The sequence below is a fragment of the Protopterus annectens genome, chromosome 5.part0, assembly GCF_019279795.1.
Source record: "Protopterus annectens isolate FY-2018-M chromosome 5.part0, PAN1.0, whole genome shotgun sequence".
NCBI lineage: Eukaryota > Metazoa > Chordata > Ceratodontiformes > Protopteridae > Protopterus > Protopterus annectens.
Window position 1 is genome coordinate 951,795,715 of NC_056735.1, and position 21,971 is coordinate 951,817,685.

Consider the following 21,971-nt stretch of genomic DNA (forward strand, 5'->3'; position numbering starts at 1 on the left):
GACCACTTTATGGTCCAACTTGACAAGTCAGGATGTCAGACATGGGTGGGTACAAAGGTCCCCCCAGGTTTGTGAAGATCCGGTCAAGGGTGTTGGTGGGCCCATAAATGCACTATTTTTTTTTTTTTTGCCTTGGAGAGCACACTAAGGACCTGCTTGCTACTGATAAACGGGAGTATTACGGCCATGGGTATTTCCTGGGAGGAGACAGGGGGAAGAGATGGAATTAAATCTGTCAGATAGTAGATTTGCTATATTTATTTAACATTTGTTAACTGGGAAAATCCGACTTGGAACGAAGCCAAATTTCAGTGGAGGCCTGGGGAGAAATGCTCCAGATGCATGTCTTTTGTAATGTGGGAGGAAACCAGAGCACCCCGAGGAAACCTGCGTGAACACAGGGAGGACACGCAGACTCCACATAGAAGGCACCCCAGCCGAGAATCGAACCAGAGAACCTCTTACTGTGAGGTGACAACTCTACTGTTACACCACTGCATCATCATCTTCTGGGTCCTTATAAAGGGATCCATTTACAATTAGTTCAGCACACTGCTGGGTACTACCTTTGAGGTTGTTCCAAAGAATTTGTGCTATCAAAGTCCAGGAATCTCTGGGCCTACATGCTGGGATGTGTGCATGTTTCTCAGTCTACAGTAAGGTAGTATTAGTTGCCCACGACTATAGCATCATGTTCAATTACTCCAGCAGGTGCAGGTATGGGTATCCTGGGTCATACAGCAGGGTTCATAGTTTGCAACAATATGGTATGGGACTTTGCTTATGGGGAGATGTACTTGGAGAAATTCAAGCGAGTCATACTTCTTTACTACTGAGGTGTGACTGTTTTTGATGAAAACATACACCCTTCTACCTTTTGGACTTTTCCACACAACAGCTGATCTAAATGTGTGGAAGGCATTATAGCTGTGCACCTCTGTAGTGCTCTCCGTGGCTTCAAACTTTGTCTCCAACTACATATATGTCTGTTTTCCAGGGTGAGGATAGCTTGCTGTTTAAGGCTCCTGGAATTGAGCAATAATTCTTTCAGGTTGTCCTGGTTAGGTTTTGCTATTTTGGAAGATTTGACGCCATTAACTAAAAAAGGCACTATAGTGGTAGACAAAGTTTTAGCCAATATTTGGAAGTCACCCCAAGGGAGGCAGGTGCAGACCATTCTTGGCAAACCAGAGTGGAAGGTCAACCCTCTCATACTAACAATCACTTTGAATGACACCAAAAACAAAACCAGTTAAAGTCAATTATCTTTTGCTCATACTATCACATCACCCCTCAGGACACTGTAGAATGCAGTTCAATGTTAAACTCACACCAGCATGGGACAGTCTGAGAGCTCTACAGTTACTTACACCCGCATGAACTGAGTTGTACTGGTACTTGTGCTTCTGTGAGCTGAGTGCGTGGGTGTTAAGGCACAGCCTGGGCACGGGCAGGCACTTACAGTGACACTTTCCTTGTTCAGCTTGGTGAGTGGAATATTTGTGCGTCCCACAATGGAATCACCTATGACTAGGACACTAGCTTGTGCCAGTGTTTGGATTATGGGCTTAAGAGTTGATGCACCTTGTGTTAATGCTGCTTGTATCATGGCGGTTGTTGCTTTGATAGAATGCTTACAAGGTTGTTGTAGAGCTCCATTGTTATAGTTGCGTCTTGGAAGGATTTGAGGTTTGAGTGGATTGCTTTTTAGAGCCACAGTATAGGCTTGTTTGCATACTAGGCCATTAATGAGAATGATAAGGAGAATGTGGTGGTGTGTATTTATGGCAACCTATTTGTTGTTTATATTGACTATGTCAAGTTTTGCTTCCAGTTGCAATATACAATACCCAGCATTAAGTGTCTCTATTAGGATCTCACATACAGTATCTGATTGTCAGTAAACACAAGACACTGTCTCAGGATGACTATTTTCACCAAGCTGTCTACAGGGAGAGGAAGAAAGTGCTTGTCCAAGGTGCCAGATGTTTATGCACACAGGGAAATGCTATTGTATGTGCAAGCCAAGCGCTTCCCATGCAGTTTGATACTCAGCAATCACATGGAGATGCTTCTTATAGAGAAAGTTGGATCCTAAGTGCTATACAAGGCACAGTCCTATACAAGACGCTTCCAAACACCACTGAGTGATGCTACTTATTGCACAAATGCAACAACTTTACAGGCACAAAGTGACTAAATAAACAGCAGACCAGTAGTCAATCACAAAAACATGCTCAAAACTTTCTACACTGATTCACACGCTCAGAGAACAGGCTACCCTCTACTGCAACAAGAGTAGAGCCCAAACCTTTTTAACTGTGCAATCACAAGAGATGAGACAAAAGTGTACAAACAAGTTGTCTATTATATAAGAATGGTGAAGGGAATAGCACCTGTTTTGGAAAATTATTTTTTAATTTTCTTTCTGCTTTGTTTCTATGGATTCAGGCCAAATACATGACCTGTGTATTCTTCAATGGATTCAAAATGTAGGAAACAATTGGCCACTCTTACTCCTGCAATGAAACGAATGTATGTATTTAATAAAGTGAAAGTACAACAGTCCTGTGTATTATATCCTTAAATTAAAGGCTATACATTCATCTAACTTACAAGTCAATTATCAGCTAGTCACACTTTTCATTTCACTCATTATGAAACATACCTCTCAAGCTGCTTCTGATGTTTCTCCTCTCTAGCCTGTGCCTTCATCTGCTGAACTTCAATAGTGTCAGGCTTCCTTCTTCTCATGTACAATTCATGGTTCCCCATACAAAGCGCCAAAATACGCTTATTAATTCTCAAACGTGGGGCATAAAAAACAAAATCCTAAACAAAAATATTTTCAGAAGGAATATGATACATCAGTTTTTCATTTCAACAGAAGTTCTCAAAGACAGTATGAACATCATTTAAAAGCATATTTATAGTTCCCTAACTCAGTTAAAAAAAAATTAAACTACAGTAAGGCTTCTTTAAGAAATGTACAGCTATTGAAAAACTGGTGTGGAATGCTAATAAAGAGAATATACAGGAATAACAATGCAAATGCTGTAAAACATAATATAAGAAAATCAAGGTGCTACTGGTGATGGTGTAAGCAATGCAGATAAAATTACTGCTTTATCAAAAAAGTTAGCAAAGTGAATGGGCTGCTGATTCCTGCAGGGAAAAAAAAAGGAAGCGGTACTAAATACATGCCCAGGCTTGGTAAAAGGCTGAGGATGACAAAATCGCACTCTGAAGTGCAGCAACTGTTGACAATGAAGATGGAAACTATGGCAAATGGCGATCAACTGAAAGGCTTGTGGACTGCTTGTTGCAGAGTTCAGAAAAAATAATTAGTTATCTTGGCTAAAACTGATGGAAGCATTTAACATGAAATTAGAAAAGTATATGAACATACAGCAAGCTATAGAGCAGAAAACAAAAATTGACACCCAAGATAGCAGGTACTACAAAATCACAAGCAAATAAATTTTAAAAGAGAAATATACTTAAACAAATTACCTAATTGGAGGAGTTATGGAGAGGACAGCAAATGCTAAAAAAGGGCATGACTGAAGATTATCCATTATTACTGGAGAAGTGGAGGAAGATCAAGGGGAAAGACCAAAGGCAGGACTGTGCAACTTTTAGATGGATGGGTTTACATTTTGGACAAATAAAAGACAGTACACAGACATTTGACTCTAGTACAGTCAGACATTTGAGGCATACACTGGTGAGAATTTGAAGCTTATGAAGTCAAAGACCAAGTATAAAGTTTCAATTTATTCCACTCCCTAGCTAACCCTTCTGAACAAATTTTTATATTCTCTAATAACTCTCAAATTATTTCCACTAACAATTCTTAAATTTCTCTCTTTTACGCAAAGAGGAATGCAGTGTGTCTCATTTTCACTTCAATATCCTTTATCTTATTCTTTACAAGTGAAAGTTAATGGTTGTGTTTAAAAATCCAATTAAATACCTACAGTGGATAAAAAAAGTTTACACACCTCTGTTAAAATGCCAGGTTTTTGTGATATAAAAAATGAGACCACAATAAATCATTTCAAAACTTTTCTCACCTTTAAGGTGACCTATAACCTGTACAATTCAATTGAAAAACAAACAAATCTGTTAGGAGAAAAAATATAAAATATAAAAAACGCACAATACGCTGATTGCATAAGTGTATCTGGAGTCTAGAAATTCAAAGTCCTCAGACTGAGACTCTGAAAGCACTTCAGGTGAATGATCCCTTTTTCTTTTGGCTGGAGTAGACTGGTTACCCCTGATGAGGGTAATTAAACCTTCAGCCATTCTAAGTAACTGTTGAGACTGGGCTGGGTGGATGGGGGGATACTGGTGACTGGGCACCGAAGAAGGGGCTCTTCCAGGAGTGGCCTTGCTCTTAGCCTCAGAGATTCAATGGGTCTAGTGTTTTTTGCTGGTGGTATGGTCATTAGTCTAGGCCTGGCGTCAGTCACCTGAAAAGCCTCCTCAGAAGCCGGTGCCTGCAAAGCAACTGTGGACCTAACCGAGGTGCTGCAACTGTCAAAACAGTCGAAGGAGCCTGATCTGGCGGTGTACCAGACTCCAGAAGGGTCTCGGTAGAGGCCTGCGATGGCTCTACAGCTGTCATCAGGGGCTGCGAATGCGCCTCACTGAGTTCCGCTGAACTAGTGGAAGGAAGGCTGGCTGACTTCTGACTTGCATCATCTGTGGGCCTAACATTCTGAGGTCTGTCTCTCTCCTTATCTTTTCTTGTTTTGGGAATTTCAACAGTCGATTGACAGACGGATGCCATTTTGCAAGAGTGGCTAACCTCCCTGAAATGCCTACCTACAAAATTAGCTCTTTTACGGATGGTACTAGCGTTAAACAAGGCACAGAACAGACAACCGGGGACGTCGTGGTCTGGGCCTAAACAAGTTACACACAGATTTTATGAAATTCGCGGTGTGGTATTTGTTTTCCACAACAGAGACAGTTATTTACTTTTTTAGACATCAGTTAAGTGCAAGAAAAATGATCCCCAATGGGGCACTTAGCTTTAGTAGTATTCTCCCACACATTGGCAACGGGCAACTGATGCATTTGCAAACTGCTTCTGTTTTGGGCTCCACGGCAAGCAAGACTGACGTAATGGCGTTGGCTGCCATTCTTTGTAGCACTGACAACCTGACGTCAGTCTCGGGCAACCTGTAGCCAACGTAGAACAGAAATCCTTTACTCTGGTATGCGGGCCGGCCAAGGGCTACCCAGCAAGGATAACCCATAAGTGATGGCCCTGGATCAACTAATCCATTGTCCCACCACAGGCTCCAATATCCTAGACCTGGTCATTACCAACATGGGAGACAGATACTCCACACCAGTGGTCACCCCCTCATTGGTCAGGTCTGACCATAAGCAAAATCACCCTTGACATCCACATCCCACCCACACCCCCCAATAAGGAAACCTCCTTAAAAAAATTCTCCAAAGCCAACTTTATGCTCCTGAAATCAGAAGTGACAAACTTCATGACACCCATGCTGACGGGATCTGAAAGTTTGACTGCTGAATCCTACACTAAGGCAATGTACGAGCACATCCACTCATGCATGAATCGTGCCATCCCAAATAGAACCAAGATGCTCTCCTCCAAAAAAAGGAAGCCAATCTGGTGGTCCCCTGCTATAAACAAACTATACAACAGAAGGAAGAAACTGTTGCAGAACAAGAGGAAAATCCCAGGATGGAAACAACTCCCTCACTAACTTCAGTAAGAAACTGAGATCCCTCATAAAATCCTCAAAAGCTAGTTACAAAAATACAATTGCCAAAGATTCCAAAGACAACCACAAGGCATTCTATAGTTATGTCAAGAATCTAAATGGTAATGCTTAGATCTGTTCTGAGCTACAACAGAATGGCATTAAATATACTGATCCCAAGGATATTGCCAATATCCTGGCAGATAGATTTAGTGCCAACATCACCCCCCTCTCACCCCCTAAAGGGCCCATCTCAATACCAAAAGATTGCCATATTCCGGTAATCACGGCCACACAGGTAGAAACTGCACTCTCCAAAGCTAAGAATACAGCATCCATGGGACCACATGACATCCCGGGCTGTGTACTACATGAACTACAAAATGAACTGGCACCTCACCCAAGTATCATGTTTAATCATAGCCTCACCTCAGGCTTCGTGCCCACTGAGTGGCGCACAGCTACAGTTATCCTACTCCACAAGGGGGGATCCACCTTGGAACCTGGGAACTACTGTCCCATCAGTCTGATGAGCCTGATCTGCAAGGGCATGGAACGCATTATCATGGAACTTATAAACAAAGACTTCGGCAACCTTCAAACACTGGACCCCACCCAGTTTGGGTTTGTGAAGGGACGATCTTGTCTCCTGAACCTGACTGACTTCTTCAGTCTCCAGAGCTGTGGACGAGGGTAAGGCGGTCCACACAGCCCATCTGGACCTCGCCAAGGTATTCGAAACAATCCCCCACTCTGGAATCATAGACAAACTTACTAAGCTGGGCATAAATCCCTAAGTCACTCGATGAGTTGCCAACTGGCTTACTGACAGAACCCAGACTGTAAAAGTAGCCGACTCTAAATCCAGCTCCAGACAAGTGGAGTACCTCAGGGTTCAGTCCTCAGACCACTCTTGTTTTGCATCTACTTCTCTGAAGTACAGGCCAACACTAAGGGACTCTGGCTAACAAGGTTTGCAGATGACTGCAAACTGGGAGCCATTACTGAATCCCCAAATGATGTGGATATTCTACAAAAGGGCCTTAGAGAAACAGATGCCTGGTGCCAGAGCCATGGGCTCAAGCTTAATGCCAAGAAATGTATAGTTATCCCCTTTGGAAAAAGCATGTACCCATGAATTACCACATAGGTGGCAGTACACTAAACATCGAAAGTGTGATGAGAGACTTAGGGACACAGGTGGACAGTGGTCTCATCTTCGATAATGACATTGCCACAACAGTCAGGAAATCCTTCTATGTGGCACACCTCATCACTAAGGGCTTTTCATCCAGAAAAAAAGGTAGTCATTGCCCCACTGTACTCATCCCTCATTAGACCCATTATAGAGTATAACGCCCCGTTTAGTATGTACCTCACAACACATCTGCAACAGCTGGAAAGGCCGCAAAAATACCTCACTAAAAGAATCACAGGACTAAAGCAGATGCCATATGCTGACCGTCTAAAAAAAACTCCAGATATACTCTGTGACATATCGTCTACTCAGAGGTGATCTCTGCTTAACATACAAAGCTATGTCAAACCCTGAGCTGTTGGACATGCTCCACTTAAAGAAATCTCAATCCCTCCGAGCCACATGTTCCAGGGATCTAAACCTTGTCATCACAATGAACAGAACATGCTGGAGGGATAGGTTCCTGACCCAGAGACTCCCCATACTCTGACATAGACTGCCCATACATATCAAGCAGCGCGCCTCCTTGGCCCTTTTCAAAAGGAACCTTGATGATTGGATGGGAGATAGGAAATTCACCCTGTGGATCATGTCAGTCGCCCTGCTAGAAAGGGGTCCAGGGAAGTAAATATGTGGGAAGAAATATCCAGGGAATTGTTATGGCTAGGCTTGTATAGGCCCTAGGGCCAATAGCCTAGTACCAACCTATGAACCTATGACTGCAACAGTGAAACACAAAGAACATCAGTAGTTTTAAAGAGAATACAATAAATACATACCAGTGTAATCCTCACTTCCTGCCTGTAGCCCCTTACTACCAGAAATCTACCATTACTGTCTTTTGCTCTTCTGTCACTACTGGAGTCCTTCTTGCAATCAGTATTACCCATTTCTTGCCCCTGAAGCTTTGTCAAATTCACATACTCATTTCTAGCTAAAATTGTTTCCTGTGTCTGTGATTTACACACTACACTTAATTCAGTCCTCTTTGCTTTGGGTTTATATCTGAATTGCCATTTACATTCCATACCGTAACTGACAAGGCAATCTATCTGATAAACTATTACTTTCACATACTCTGCAAGACAGTTTTTTGAGTGTCTGTACACACACACTAATGCTTGACAGGCTGATTTTGTATGCAGTTGACGCTTCTCATTCTCTCTAAACCCATGTAACATTTTCTCAGACTTTTAACTTAAAAAAAAAAAAAAAAAATACATACATTTCAACCAGTACCCTCTTAACTTGCAGCAAACACACACAATTATATACACTTTCCAAAGAGGGAAGTTGTCTCCGCTATATGGGGCAGTTGCCCCAGACAGATACACCCACAGGCTTTACTTATTCTAAAGTTAGGTTTAATCATGCTGGAACTGCAAGCTACAGTCTGTGTTCCCTCTTGCACAGTTATGCCCTATTTCTATTTCCCTCCCAGAAGTGAACAACTTGCATGCTCTCAATTAACTGATGTTCAGCCTTAAGAAAAAGTGCAATAGCTATCCTTAAATTAATAAACTAAATTGTGCATGACTGTAATTAATAATGAAGTGCTAATGGCTGACTGGGATGCATTTATACTCAAAAAATTAATTTCAATCTGTGTCAAACTTCATTTATCTTCACTGAACTGCTTGCCGGTTCCCCTTTAAATACTAATTATATAGTTTCTTATACAACTGCTTCTGAGTTCGTTGTTCAAATATTTCCTGATTAACTGCCTGCATTTGCAGACAACCCATTCCCAACTACAGGCCTTTGCTGGTGGAAAAAAAAACAGCTACTAGTATTACAAATGCATTAAACAGATCTTTTCAATTATTAGAAAGTACCATTTTTCATGCTTTCCATTTTAAGCTGCTCGATTAAAAAATAAAAATATTTCCCCGTGTCTGCAGTGTAAAGCTAATTACTACTTGCAGAATGCCAGAGGAAGTTAAAATTCAATACATAAATCATATGATCAGTACAGTTTTATATCCCCCAGCAGCCCAAGATCACAAAACTATGCTGCACATACCCAGCCTTTATCATCTTCAGTACACATTCCTGTCTTTAGCATCACTAGCATAAACGGCAAAGAGAAGATTCCCAACCCACATTTAAAATACTACTGCATAATGTACAGAACTAATTTAAAACAATGTGCAAGTTGCATCAATGGCTTATTAAACGCATTAATAAAAAGTAAAAACTTATTTTTATTTACAGTTACATCTTCAGCTCCTGCAATAATCTTCTAAACACTATTGACACAGAAGGAATTCTGCTTTAGAGTCATCCCATCAATTTAACAGTCAAATTTCCATAGTTTTTAACCACTTCTTGCAGAGTTTCAGTTTTCATGTCTAAACTACATCTTATGTAAAAGACACTTTACAGTCTATCATTTATTTCACGCTATTGCTGGTCTTCTGCCTCATCTTTTTGTCTGCTTAACACTGGCCTCCTGATACTTCTAGTCAGCTCCTGGGCTTTTTACTATTGCTTACTCAATTTCATTTGGACCCATGGAAAAAGTTTCACCAGGAAGTTCTGTCTATGGGCTTTGTTATTGTCAGAAAAATGAGAAGTAGAGTCCCCTTCAGCTTATTGGCCCACTCTTTGCTGGGTAATATTTTTGTTGTCCTCCTCAGCCTGTTTTACATCAAAAATATTTTTGATATCCCAAGGGAAAAAAAAATTCTAAAGACAGCTAGGTATAGCAGAATGAACTGTACACCTGCCTCTTGACATCTCCCGATTCAGTAATAAACACTTCTATTCTGCCTAGTGTACAGTCAATATCATTTTGTGTACAGTCAATATCATTTTCCACAAGCATTGTGGTATCCCCAAGTTTTCATATTTTCTCCTTTCTGGCACAATTTTGTCATGAGCAGCATTTCCTGTTGGTATGACTGCATCTTTACTAGTGTAAGTCTTTGCTTCTTTCTCATGGCCAAATATGGACCATAAACACGGTGTACCCTTTACAATTAACAAATCCTGCAGTGGAACACCATTCCAGTTGCTTATCTGTCCTTTCCCAAAATTAATCTCAAGGTTTCTCTGAATGCTCTCTTTTTTTATGCAGTTTTTAAGATCATATCCAGCCAGCTTTTCCATCATTTCAACCTTATTTTTGCAGTAATATCAGATATATGAACAGCTACTTAATGATGCTTCATTCTTGTCAGCCTTTTTTGTTCGACTTTAAAAAAAAGTTGAACATTAGAGAAACATTATTTTTTCCTCTTAATTACATGTGACCATCTCCTGTACCAATGCTGAACACTCAACTGATTTCTGCTGAGCAGCTTCAAGTCTCTTCCCCACCAGAGTTTTTTCTCCTTTTCTAGTTAATTTTCTCTCACTTTCTCCAGATGTCTTCTTTGCTGACATACTGGCATTGCAGTAACTATCCAGTAACTATTTTTTTTTATCCAAAGTTTTTTTTTTCATTTTTTTAATATAGCTCTTCTTTTTACACTGCTAGAGGTCTAACCAAACTGCATTTCATTGAGCAGTCATCTTGGGATCTCCCCTGGATTTCAAGATTCTGTTTCTGAAAGTTAGAGAATATTTCGTTAGATGTTAATAGATGCCATGCAGGGATTAAATAGTGTACAGATGAATTACATACTACTCTATACTGCTTATTAACCATTACGGACAATCCAAACAGATTTTGTCTGTATAAGCTTATTGTACTACCATTGTTATATGCTTTTAGATACAATGTCAAGGAACTTGCATTTGAACTCCTACTGTAAATGTCAAATGTATAATTATATACTTTTCCTTGGTGCTTTTCTCCCCGGGTCTCCGCTGAAAACAGGCCTCTGGCCCAGTCGGACACTAACCGGTTATCAAATGCAAATAAATAAATTTTCACTGAACGATGAAGGGAATGACAACTTTCAAGCCAGTGTATTTTCAGAGAAAGTACAGGGGACCAGAATGCAATGACAAGTGATGTAGAAGTTAAGAGACAGTCCAAGGGTTTATAATATACCACGTAATATGAGAAAATATGTGGTATTATACATGAAGAAAATGTGTTGTACCTCTAAGATATGAAACTGGAATCTGCATAATGTACTATTATCAATTAAAGTCAAGATCACAAATCTACAGCATTTATACTACTAACACTACTACTACACTTAGAGATACTAGAACATACAATGCTATTTTTTAGATTAAACCTCTTGAAAGTAGTACTGACTTCTAGTTCTTTAGGAAAGACAATGGAGATGTCCTGCATCTGATGGTTGGTGTAACAATATAATAAAATGTAACACAGCTAAAGTGGGACACAGCAACCAAAATTTGGCTGAAGAATAGTATCAATTTAAAATTTAATTTAAAGGCAAGATTAGTCAGTTTTCCTCTCAGTTTATATCACAGTCTAGATTAGAATCACAGAATAAGAACGGATATATTTTGCAGACCATGTGTTGCAAGAAGGATGAAAAAGTCTACGAAAGTTCAGAGAGAAGCTGAGGAATTGCTGGACAAAAGTATTAATTTTTATGTAAACCACTGAAAGAAAGATTACCGAATATGAGGTTAAGACAGCAAAAAATAAATGAATAAAAAGTGAAGAAATATAAAAGGTTGAGAACACACAATGGGAAAGAAGTACTACATACTATGGATACAGTGATGACAGCAGAAAATTTTCGACAATATAATTATCAGTCACATAATGCTCAAACACAATAGTGAGACCGTATAACAACTTGAGAAATGTGGGGCTACCTCAAAAAAAGTATATAAAGAGGTAGCTATGGCTGTATTTGTTATGCAGGCAGAATTAATGAAGGTAAAAAAAAAAAAAGTACAGTTTTGTACCTACCATAAATGTAGATGTTCGAAGATCCACATTGCTGCAGTCATAACCTGTGGGTAGTCCGCTGTCCTCGGTCGGCCCGAATACCAAAGTATTAGGCTGGCGTCGGTCATGGGCACTCAGATCTGACGTCAGTGCGTCCTGGTATTAAAGCGCATGACCGACGTCATATCCTCAGTCTTTTCTTGCCCCAGATGTCAGAAGGCCCTAAAAAGAAAGGCCACAGCCTAAAATAGAAAAAACCTCCAAAACCCATGTACAAACAATATCTACAACCCAAACCAAATAACCACTCCAAACTACAGGGGGGAAGGAGGGAGGGTAAATTGGACTGCAGCAATGTGGATCTTCAAACATCTACATTTATGGTAGGTACAAAACTGTACTATGTTCTTCATCTCACATTGCTGCAGTCATAACCTGTGGGTAGAATCCCAAAGCAAAAGTAAAGGGAGGTTGGCAAAATCATAAAGCATTGGGAGCTGCTAATAAGCCCTGCAAGACTGCAGTGGCAAATCCAGCCCTAGATTTGGAATAAAGAGGGAGATGGTAATGTTTAGAAAAAGTGTGCACTGAACTCCAAGTAGCTGCTTCCAAAATATCTTTGGTAGCTACCCCCCTTAAAAAAGCAGAAGTGGTGGCAGTAGCCCTAGTGGAATGAGGTCTGATTCCAGCCGGAATCTCCTTACCATGATGAGAATAACAAAAAGCAATACAATGGCCAATCCACTTAGAAATAGTTTGTTTAGAAACAGGTTTCCCGGAGAGCTCAAAGCAAAAGAAACAAATAACTGTTGAGACTGTCTGAAACTTTTAGTCCTGCTCAAATAATAACGCAACTGCCTGTGAATATCCAAAGTGTGCAAAATTTTCTCCCCTTTATTTTGGGGATCAGCATAAAAAAGTAGGCAAATGAATAGATTGGTTTAAGGCCACATTTGAAACCACTTTAGGCATAAAAGTAGGGTTAGTACGGAGAGATTCCCTATCCTTATGAAAAATCAGGAAGGGCTCAACTGCCATTAGAGCCTGTAATTCAGATACCCTTCTAGCAGACGTAATGGCCAACAAAAAAGCAGTCTTCCAAGACAAAAACTTTAACTCAGACGTAGCTGCAGGTTCAAAAGGAGGTAAAGTAAGTTTTTCCAACACAAAATTGAGATCCCAGGAAGGAGTAGGAGCTCTACGTGGGGGTCGTATGTTCTTTGCCCCTCTAAGGAATTGTTTAAACAAAGGATGAGAGAATAATGGTGGGTCACAGTCATAGTGAGCAGAAATGGCTGCAGCATGAACTTTTACAGAGGAGAAAGACAAACCTTTGTCTAATAATTCTGTAAGATATTGAAGAGAAACACTCAAATTAGGCCTGGAAACATCAAAGCTCTTTGCTGTGCTCCAAATAAAAAATCTCCTCCATTTATCAGCATAAACTTTCCTTGTACTAGGCCTTCTGGCCTCCAAAATAACATCCAAAACTTGTTGAGGAAGCTTCGACCCTCCAGGTTCTAGAACAGAATATGCCAGGCTGTTAGATGCAGGGACTGAATCCTGACATTGAGGAAATGATTGCCCGCCTGAGACAAAAGGTGAGGAATTGAAGGCAAAGGCCAAGGAGGCTCCCGTACTAAACGCCTCAGCAGAGGGTACCAGTGCTGTCGAGGCCAATCTGGAGCTATTAGAATCATGGAGGGCTTGTCTTGTCTGACCTTCAAGAGCACCTTGGGAAGGAGAGGCAGAGGAGGAAAGGCATAGACGTGAAGATTGCTCCAACTGAATGATAGAGCATCCACTTTCCAAGCTGTGGGATGAAACATCTTCGTGCAAAACTTTGGCAACTGGAAATTTAGTGGAGAAGCGAACAGATCTATGTCTTGAGTCCCCCATATCACTGTCAACTGTCGAAATACATGAGGATCCAACTTCCACTCGTGGGGATCCACCATCTGTCTGCTCAAAACATCTGCTAAGGAGTTCTGTGCTCCTGGCAGAAACCTTGCCTGAAGAGTGAGGTGCAAACTGAGAGCAGTCTCCCACAGAATCATAGCTTGTCTGCAAAGAGGGTACGAATGGGTTCCCCCTTGCTTGTTGATGTACCACATGACAGTTGTGTTGTCTGTTTGAATCAACATTTGTCCCGGGTGAAGTAAATCCTTGAAAGCCATCAATGCAAATTGGACTGCTAACATCTCCTTCAAGTTGATATGTAAATGCTGAAGTCTGGCAGGCCACGTGTCTTGAACCCACTTTCCATTGAGGTGTGCTCCCCAAGCCTTGTCCGAGGCATCTGTCATTAAGATCTGACTCGCCTCTGGTCGGGTCACAGAGAGTCCCTTGTTTAGGTGACATTCCTGAGCCCACCACAAAAATTCCTTTTGAATGCAAGGTATTATTTGAATGACAGTGTCCAGATCGTGGCAGTGTTGTGTCCATACATTTTTGAGATACCATTGTAGCTTCCTCATATGCAGTTTGGCATTGGGAAGCACCAGAATACAAGATGCCATGAACCCCAAGGCTTGAAGGACTGTCCTTGCAGTCAGCCTGGACCGTAGAGACAATTGCTGGAAGTAAAGTGTAAGGTTCCTTTGCTTGTCTGGGGTCAAAAAAGCCATCTGGGAAGCTGTATTCAGTCTCACACCCAGAAAGCACATTTCCTGAGAGGGTACTAGACTGGACTTTGTTTCGTTCACAGAATACCCTAGGCACCTTAACACTGCCATAACATACTGTAGATGGCGAAGAAGCTTGTTTTCGTCCCGAGCAAGTATCAGGCAATCGTCCAAATAAGGATAAATTTGTATTCCTCTTAACCTTAAGAAGGCTATCACCGGAGCCAGAACCTTTGTGAACACCCTGGGCGCAGTAGATAAGCCAAAGGGCAATGCAGAGAACTGATAATGTAAAGTCCCAGCCCGAAAACGCAGGAATCTCCTGCAACTGGGTCTGATAGGAACATGAAGATAAGCCTCTTTGAGATCCAGAGTTACCATCCAGTGATCTTTGCCCAACAGAGGCAGAAGTTGTTGCAACGTCAACATTTTGAATTTTGGAATGTCCAGGTATGTGTTGAGGATAGATAAATCCAAAATTGGTCTCCAAGTGTTTCCTTTCTTTGGTACAAGAAACAGGCGAGAATAAAATCCTAGGCCCACTTCTGACATAGGGACCTGCTGTATAGCCCCATTTGAAGAAGTAAAGAAATCTGTTTGTGAGCCTCTACTCTTTGCTGAGGAGGAACGTCTGGCATGCCTTTGAAAGGAGGCAATGTGTGGAAATAAAACTTGTAGCCTCGGTTTATAATGTCCAATACCCATTTGTCCTGGGTGACTAAAAGCCAGTTTTGCTTGAAAAGTGCTAACTTTCCTCTCAAAGGAGCTGCCAGACAGGAGGGATCTGGCAGCTGAAGATGCAGGTCATTGGGCCTGTTTACGAAAGGACTGGCCCCTGCCCTCACTTGTAGATTGTGCAGGGGAACTCCACGTTCTAGGCCTGAAAGAACCCTGAGCTCTGCCCCTACCACGTCTAGATCTGCCCCTAGACTGTAAATCAGAAGAAGGGTAAGCCCATCCCTTAGTAGGCCAATTTCTGCTAAACTTAGGGGGCTGCACCTGCAAAAAATCTTTAACAGTCTGCATAGACTTAGCCTTGTCTTCCATTTTCTTTAAGACAGACTCCACAGGAGGACCAAACAAAAAGTACAGTTTTGTACCTACCATAAATGTAGATGTTCGAGGATCCACATTGCTGCAGTCCTAACTACAGGGTAGTCCGCTGTCCAGTCGGCCCGAATACCAAAGTATATGGCTGACGTCGGTCACGGCGCATTAGACTGACGTCAGTACGTCAGGGTACTAATGCGCATGACCGACGTCATATCCTCAGTCTTTTCTTGCCCCAGATGTCAGAAGACCCTAAAAAGACAAGGCCAAAACCAAAAACACCAAACATACCTGCACCAAAAATATATACAACATATACAAAGGTACCAGAATATAACCTCACCTACACAACCACCCCTAAACACAGAGGGGAAGGAGGGAGGGTAAATTGGACTGCAGCAATGTGGATCCTCGAACATCTACATTTATGGTAGGTACAAAACTGTACTATGTTCTTCATTCCACATTGCTGCAGTCCTAACTATTGGGTAGAATCCCAAAGCAGAGGTAAGGGAGGCTGGCAAATCATAAGGAAGCAGGAGCTGATAATAAGCCTTGCAAAATAGCTGTGGCAAAACCAGCCCTAGACTTAGAATAGAGAGGAAGGTGGTAATGCTTAGAGAAGGTATGCACTGAACTCCAAGTAGCTGCCTCCAGAATATCCTTAGTTGCCACCCCCCTTAGAAATGCTGTTGAAGTGGCAGTAGCCCTAGTGGAATGAGGCCTAATCCCAGCTGGAATCTCCTTACCATGATGGGAATAACAAAATGCAATGCAAAACCCAATCCACCTAGAAATAGTTTGTTTTGACACAGGCTTGCCCTCTGAACTCAAAGCAAAAGAAACAAACAACTGCTGAGACTGCCTAAAATCCTTAGTTCTGCTTAAATAATAACGCAATTGCCTGTGTACATCTAAAGTGTGCAAAATCTTTTCCCCTTTATTTTGGGGATCTGCATAGAAAGTAGGCAAATGAATAGTTTGGTTTCAAGCCACACTAGAAACCACCTTAGGCATAAAGGAAGGATTAGTGCGTAATGATACCCTATCCTTATGAAAAATCAAAAAGGCTCAACCGCCATAAGGGCCTGTAACTCAGAAACCCTTCTTGCAGAAGTAATGGCCAACAAAAGCAGTCTTCCATGACAAGTATTTCAGTTCAGCAGTAGTGAGGCTCAAAAGGTTGTAGAGTAAGTTTCTCCAACACAAAATTGAGGTCCCAAGCAGGAGTAGGAGCTCACGTGGGGTCTTATATTCTTTGCCCCTCTAAGAAATTGCTTGAACAAAGGATGTGAAAACAATGGAGGGTCACAATCATAGTGAGCTGAAATTGCTGCAGCATGAATCTTAATGGAAGAGAAAGACAAACCTTTGTCCAATAACTCAGTATTGAAGAGCCACACTCAAATTAGGCTCAGAAATCTCCAAATTCTTTGCTGCAGTCCAAAATAAAAATCTCTTCCATTTTTCTGCGTACACTTTCCTTGTACTAGGTCTTCTGGCTTCCATAATCACATTTAAAACTTGTTGAGGAAGTTGAGACCTGCTGTCTTTCAAAACAGAATATGCCAGGCTGTTAGATGAAGAGAGTGAAGCTTGACATTGAGCAGATGACCGTCCCTCTGAGACAACAGGTGTGGAATCAAGGGTAAAGGCCATGGAGGCTTCCTTACCAGACTCCTCAGTAATGGGTACCAGTGCTGCCGAGGCCAATCTGGAGCTATTAAAATCACCCTTGGCTTGTCTTGTCTGACCTTTAGAAGCACCTTTGGGAGAAGAGGTAGAGGTGGAAAAGCATACACATGAAGATTTTTCCAACTGAAAGAAAGAGCATCCACTTTCCAAGCTGTGTGATGAAATCCCTTTGTGCAAAACTTTGGCAGCTGGTGGTTTAGTGGAGAAGCGAACAGATCTATGTCTGGAGTTCCCCATGACACTGTCAATTTTTGAAATACATGAAAATCTAGTTTCCACTTGTGGGGATCCATGATTTGTCTGCTTAACACATCTGCTAAGGAGTTCTGTGCTCCCGGCAGAAACCTTGCCTGAAGAGTTAGTTGCAAGCTGAGCGCAGTCTCCCATAAAATCATTGCTTGCCTGCACAATGGGTAAGAATGTGTTCCCCTTGTTTGTTGATGTACCACATGACAGTTGTGTTGTCTGTTAGAATCAACACCTGCCCTGGAAGAAGTAACTCCTTGAAAGCCATTAATGCAAACTGGACTGCTAACATCTCTTTCATGTTGATATGTAGATGCTGTAGTCTGGCAGGCCACTTGTCTTGTATCCACTTTCCATTTAGATGAGCTCCCCAAGCAATGTCTGAGGCATCTGTCGTTAGAATCTGACTCGCCTTTGGCGGGTCACAGAGAGTCCCTTGTTTAGGTGACATTCCTGAGCCCACCACAAAAATTCCTTTTGAATGCAAGGTATTATTTGAATGACAGTGTCCAAATCCTGGCAGTGCTGTGTCCATAGATTTTGAGATACCATTGTAGCTTCCTCATATGCAGTTTGGCATTGGGAAGCACCAGAATACAAGATGCCATGAACCCTAAGGCTTGAAGGACTGTCCTTGCAGTCAGCCCGGACTGAAGAGATAGTTGATGGAAGTAACTGGAAAGATTCTGTTGTTTGTCCGGGGTTAAAAAGGCCATCTGGGCTGCTGTATTCAGTCTCACACCCAGAAAGCACATGTCTTGAGAGGGTACTAGACTGGACTTTATTTCGTTCACAGAATACCCTAGGCATCTTAGCACTGCTATGACATATTCCAAATGCTGTAAAGGTCTTCCTTTTCTTGAGCCAGAATCAGGCAGTCGTCCAAGTAAGGATAGATTTGAATGCCTTTTAGCCTGAAGTAAGCTATCACTGGAGCCAGAACCTTTGTGAATACTCTGGGCAGTAGATAAGCCAAAGGGCAATGCAGAGAACTGATAATGAGAATTTCCAGCTCGAAACGCAGATACTTCCTGCAACGTAGTCTTATAGGCACATGAAGGTAAGCTTCCTTGAGATCTAAAGTTACCATCCAGTGATCTTTGCCCAGCAGAGGTAAAAGCTGTTGTAACGTCAACATTTTGAACTTGGGAATGTCCAGATAAGTGTTGAGGATAGATAAATCCAAAATTGGTCTCCACGTGTTCCCCTTCTTTGGTACTAGGAACAGGCGAGAATAAAATCCTAGGCCCCTTTCTGGCACAGGAACTGACTGAATGGCCCCTATTTGGAGCAACAGAGAAATTTGCTTGTGAGCCTCTGTTCTTTGTAGAGGAGGAATGTCTGGCATGCCTTTGAAAGGAGGCAAGGTATGGAAATAAAACCTGTAACCGTGGTGAATGATATCCAGAACCCATCTGTCTTGGGTAATTAAATCCCAATTTTCTTTGAAAAGAGACAGCCTTCCTCCCAGAGGTGCTGCCAGGCGAGAATGTACTGGCAGCTGAAAAGGCAGGTCATTGGGTCTGCTTACGAAAGGACTGACCCCTGTCCTCACCAGAAGTCTGAGCAGGTGAACTCCCTGTCCTAGGCCTAAAAGAACCTTGAGCTCTGCCCCTACCACGTCTAGACCTACCCCTAGACTGGGAATCATAAGCAGGATAAGTCCACCCCTTAGTAGGCCAATTTCTACTAAACCCGGAGGCTGCACCTGCAAAAACTCCTTAACAGTTTGCATAGACTTAGCCTTGTCCTCCATTTTCTTTAAAACTGCTTCCACAGGCGAACCAAACAACACATCAGACTGTAAAGGAGCATCCAAAATCCTTGTCTTAACATGCTCAGCTAAGTTCTGATCTCTCAACCAAGCGTGCCTACTGAAGAATAGAACCGTGGCAGCCACCCTCGAGGAGGCCTGCACAGCATCAAAACCACACTGCAAGGAATGTTTTCCCACTTGCTCAGAAACATGAACTAAATCCTGCAACTCTTTACACTCAATACCTTCAGCCAGAGCATCCACCTTAGACTGCAATTGTGAAAGGAGATAATTCTGATATTTTAACATATGAAACTGACAATTCAACGCCTCATGGCTAAAGTGGAAGAAGTGTACACTTTCTTTCCCCATCTATCCAAAGCCCTTGCCTCTTTATCAGGAGGAACAGGATTTTTAACCACAGAAGCCTTCACACCTTTAGGCCCCTGAGAGACAGTTTCTGGGTCTGCCCTAGGACTCTTAAAAGATACTTATGAGCGTCAGGCACCCTATAGTACCTATCCGGTTTAACTGGGGCAGGAGGCAAAGAATCAGGATTTAGTGAAGCCTCTGCAAAAACATCTTCTACCACATTCAGAACAGGAGGTATAGCTAAAGGCCTATGCTGGGGTAAAAACAAGAATTCTCTAAGCCTCTTCCTGGAATCAGAGAAATCTTGACCTTCCCATTTAAAATGCTCCCTCATGGAATGCAGAGTCTCTGAAAAAGAAAAATCCTCAGGAGGCGAAGCAGAAGGAGTAGAATCATCCACATCAGAATCAGAATAAGGAGGATACTCCTGCAAGTCTTCAGTCGAAGACTCAGAAGCCTCCGAACATTGCTCAAAACTCTCAAACTCAGGTTCCACCCTAGGCCTCTTATCAGGAGGGGGCATAGAACCTCTAATCATTGTAATCAAATCCTCTGCCATTTTTAGCATATGCTTCTTAGGCAAAGACGCTGAAACACTCGGAGAAACCCCCACTGAAGCTAAAGTAGGCCTGCCTCTTAAAGAAGCCTTAGAAACAGAAGGCGAGGCCTTGACCACCTTAGGAATAGAGGGAAGAACAGCCACCTGAGAAGCCCCTTCAGCCTGGCCTACTTCCTGAGAGGACACATCCTGTAACAGTAAAGTTTCTCCCTGAGACTCCAAAGAAACTCCTGGCAGAACCTCCGGCTCCACTGAGCCTTCTAAAGAACCGACGTCCGGGACTGTCGGTTCTTCCATTCTAGGCTTCCCTGCTTTGTCCTTGCGCTTTTTGGCTGAAGCGGGCGTCGGAGCATCCGACGGCATTTTATAATTACAACGCTTCCCAAACACTAACCTGGCACAGTCTAACCTTCTCTTAATAGTGCGTTTGTTAAATCTAGCACAAGAGCGGCATCCAACAACGTCGTGCTCAGGCCCTAAACAAGGTATACACAAAGTATGGTAATCCCTATGAGGTATCTGTTTCCCACAAGAAATACAGTTATTCACTTTTTCTGACATCCGGTTAAATACTGAGGCAAGAAAAAACCAAAATATTCCCCAACGGGGTACTTAGCCAACTTTGATTCGGTCTGAAACTCTGACTTCAGAAACTTTCAGAACGCCAACCTGCACTCGCAAAAACTGCTTCTGCATCGGACCATGCGGCAAAAAAGACTGGGGATATGACGTCGGTCATGCGCATTAGTACCCTGACGTACTGACGTCAGTCTAATGCGCCGTGACCGACGTCAGCCATATACTTTGGTATTCGGGCCGACTGGACAGCGGACTACCCTGTAGTTAGGACTGCAGCAATGTGGAATGAAGAACATCTTCAGACTGTAAAGGAGCATCCAAAATTCTAGCTTTAACATGCTCTGACAAATTCTGATCCTTAAGCCAGGCGTGCCTGCGAATAACTGATCCAGTGGCAGCCACCCTGGAAGAAGCATGTAAAGCATCGAAACCACACTGCAAAGAATGCTTACCCACCTGATCAGAGGCATGAACCAACTCCTGTAATTCCTTACACTCTATGCCCTCTGCCAAAGCATCTACCTTAGATTTTAATTGAGTAAGGAGAAAATTCTGGTACTTCAACATATGAAACTGGCAATTCAAAGCCCTCATTGCTAGAGTGGAAGAGGTGTACACTTTTTTACCCCACCTATCCAAAGCTCTAGAATCTTTATCCATAGGAACTGGATTCTTTACAACAGAAGCCCTGACACCCTTAGGTCCCTGACTAATAGTTTCTGGGTCAGCCCTTGGGCTCTTATACAGATATTTATGAGCCTCAGGCACTCTGTAATACCTATCTGGTTTAACTGGCGCAGGAGGCAAAGAGTCTGGATTAAGGGAAGCCTCAGAGAAAACATCCTGAACAACATCCAAAACAGGAGGTATAGCTAAGGGCCGATGTTGTGGTAAAAACAAAAATTCCCTAAGCCTCTTTCGGGAATCCGAGAAATCCTGACCTTCCCATTTAAAATGCTCCCTCATAGAATGCAAAGTTTCTGAGAAAGAAAAATCCTCTGGAGGAGAAGCAGAAGGACTGGAATCCTCTGCGTCTGAATCTGAATAAGGAGGAAAATCCTGAGTGTCTTCAGCCGAAGACTCTGAGTAATCTGAAGGCTGTTCCAAACTTTCCACCTCTGGCTCCACCCTAGACCTCTAATCTGGAGGGGGCATAGAACCCCTGATTAAGGAAATTAAATCTTCTGCCATTTTAAGCATGTGTTTTTTAGGCACAGAGCCTGCAGAACTAGGACTGACACCTGAGGAAGGCAAACCAGGCCTGCCCTTAGAAGGTACCTTAGAGACTGAAGGAGAAGGCCTAACCACCTTAGGCAA

At 42.3% G+C, this 21,971-nt stretch overlaps 1 protein-coding gene across 1 annotated transcript in view; it reads right to left on the minus strand.

The window, feature by feature from the left end:
* The window catches only part of RDX (radixin), a 1,792,353-nt gene that overhangs the window by 736,242 nt on the left and 1,034,140 nt on the right, over positions 1–21,971 (minus strand). Inside the window, 1 exon segment of the mRNA XM_044072720.1 lies at positions 2,669–2,832. Within this exon segment, the coding sequence (XP_043928655.1) occupies positions 2,669–2,832 (164 nt within the window).